This window comes from Ambystoma mexicanum, chromosome 8 (genome assembly GCF_040938575.1).
Source record: "Ambystoma mexicanum isolate Mex_15411 chromosome 8, UKY_AmexF1_1, whole genome shotgun sequence".
Classification (NCBI taxonomy): Eukaryota; Metazoa; Chordata; class Amphibia; order Caudata; family Ambystomatidae; genus Ambystoma; species Ambystoma mexicanum.
Window position 1 is genome coordinate 312,310,647 of NC_090929.1, and position 2,407 is coordinate 312,313,053.

At 57.9% G+C, this 2,407-nt stretch overlaps 1 protein-coding gene across 1 annotated transcript; it reads left to right on the forward strand.

The window, feature by feature from the left end:
* Positions 1-1,413: 1,413 nt before the first annotated feature.
* LOC138471524 (tropomyosin-like) lies at positions 1,414-2,187 on the forward strand. Its single transcript, XM_069609168.1, has one exon. It carries the CDS (start codon positions 1,414-1,416, stop codon positions 2,185-2,187), a length of 774 nt encoding a protein of 257 aa, XP_069465269.1.
* Positions 2,188-2,407: the final 220 nt, after the last annotated feature.

Below are 2,407 nucleotides of genomic sequence, written 5' to 3' on the forward strand. Positions count from 1 at the left end.
GAACTTCGGGGGAAAAAAGTGCAGGCCAGGCCACCCCCAGAGACAAGGAGCTAACCCGCTGAGAGCGGGTGGGAAGCAGAGGACGGGGGAACACACGCTCTTCGTCGGGGCGATCCCCAGGGGTGGCGACGCACCAGGTGCAGGCCCCCCCCGGACTGTGAGGCGCAAAGGAGATTCCGGGCAGCACAGGATCTGGTAGCACAGGCAAGGTGCCGGGACAGACGGGTGGTGGAGGATCTCCACAAAAAGGAAGGAGTGGAAGCGGCCGTGCACAGGGTTTGAGGCCCTGTGGGGGATCCCCAAAGATAAGGCCTGCTGCCAGGGAGGTTGGAAAGTGCGTGGTGGCCGAATTGGGAAGGGGTACCGCAGGAAACTGAGCCGCACCTGCCCCGGGAGGCAAATAGGAGGAGTCCTGGGGGGACAGGCAGGGGGGCTCTCCACGCCGGCTACCACCGCAGGCCCAGTGGAGGGAGCCACTACAAGGACAACAGAGTGTGCCCTGGACCCACCCGACAGCACAGGCCCAGAGGCAAAGCGGAAACTCTCGCAGGTGGGGGAGAGCGGCAGCCAGGAGCGCTGGTCGGACCATAGGGTTCGTGCACCACCGACAAGAGGAGACACAAGCGGCCTACCACAGTAGGAGGCAATAGACCAGGAGCAGGAAAAGGAGGCAGCCACAGCGGGGCACCAGTGGGCCTCCACCCCCCCAACAAGGTAACAGCCGGCAGCGCAGCATCGGCGGGCCCCCCCACATACGTACCCATCAATTCACTTACATACCCATCAATCCACTAGCCAAGGAAGGGCATTGGGAGAGCAGTTGCGTAAGGTGGCAGGGTCCCTCTGCCCCCCAGTACCATCCCAAGTCTCCCCCCAGAATATCGGGTCTGGCTGCAGGCCTTCCGCCCACTACACAAAGGGGGAGTTTGGAAGCCAGGGGACCCAGACACGGAGAGGCCCATCAGCAGATCGGTGTGGCGTCAGACCCACCCTTTAGGAACTCAGCCAGTCAGTGGACATCATGGGTATATCGCAGCAATGGGGGTGTTCTTCTAGGTACAGTGCCACTACAGGCAGGAGGCCGGGGCCCTAGCAGAGGAGCAACCCCACAAGTGGTGGCAACAGGTCAAGCCTAGCAGGCCCTGCGGCACCCCCCCCAGAGGGTATTAAGCGATCGCAGAGTGGGACAGCACGGGCATCAGTAAGGATGACCCCTTGGTGACAGGTTCCCCCGCGGGGAACCCACACAGGGAGAAAGAGCTACGTAAGGAAGGCTACGGCAGAAGAGAGGTCGTCATCCGCCTTGGCTGGGCGGAGCACAGTACCGGTTGGTAAGATGTCAAAGACAAAAGGGAAAGGGAGATACCCGGCTCCCAAACCCAGACATCAAAACAGGAGGCGAGTCTAGTTCAAATGTGGTCCGCAGACAATGCAGTTAGCAGAAGACGTAAAACGCTCACTGAATCATCACAGGAGCAGTCTCAGTCCCATCCTCCAGCTACACTGGCCTCGAAGGAGCACATGCAAATGTGGTTCAGGGAGCTACAGGACAAATTCATGACCACGGTCCAAGATCAGTTCAATACTATGAGAGAAGACATGAAGCAGGCTGTACAAGAGCTGCAGGTCGATGTAGCAAAACTCGAAGAGCGAACAGACATGCTGGAGAGAATAGTTCAAAACGCGGAGGAGGAAGCGCAGCAGCATAGCGAGACTCAGGAACATCTGGTGCGGCTCACCCACAACGTAGAGTTGCAATGCGAGGACCTAGAAAATCGGTCCAGGAGGTCGAATATACGCATAGAAAATATGGTGGAGGCGGGGGAAGATAAAGACCTCAAGATGGCGGTGCAAGTGGTCTTCAGAGACATTCTGGCAATGGAAGAGGCGGAATATATCAAAATAGACAGGGTGCATCGAGTGGGCCCGAGAAGGAAGGGTGAGCCGGGGGAGCGCCCAAGGGACGTGCTGGTGGCCATGTCCTCGTACCCCCAGAAACAGCAGATTCTGAGGAAGGCAAGAGGGATGGACCACATCAGGATGAATGGAGTGGAGATCCAACTCTTCCAAGACCTGGCCTTGGTGACTCTCCAGAAGAGAAGGGCGATGGGACCGGTGGTCAAGGAACTAGTGTCGAGGAAGATCAGGTACAAATGGACATTCCCTTTTGGTCTCCTATTCTCGTGAGAGGGGAAGCAAAGAAGGGTTAGATCGTGCGAAGAGGGACTGCAGGTGATGGACATTCAGGAGGAGGTCAGGGAAGACGGGCACAAGCGGGCAAGGGAGGAGAATCACAGGAAGCCATGGGAATGAAAAACTGTGCAGCAGAAGAGGAAACAGCAGGATGGAGGGAAGCGCTGACTGTAAGGGGCACATGCAATTCTTGAACAGTATTGAAAGGGGCACA

Bases quoted from the DNA above. Each gene is read 5' to 3' on its own strand.
- LOC138471524 (XM_069609168.1), top strand. From the start codon at position 1,414: ATGTGGTCCGCAGACAATGCAGTTAGCAGAAGACGTAAAACGCTCACT.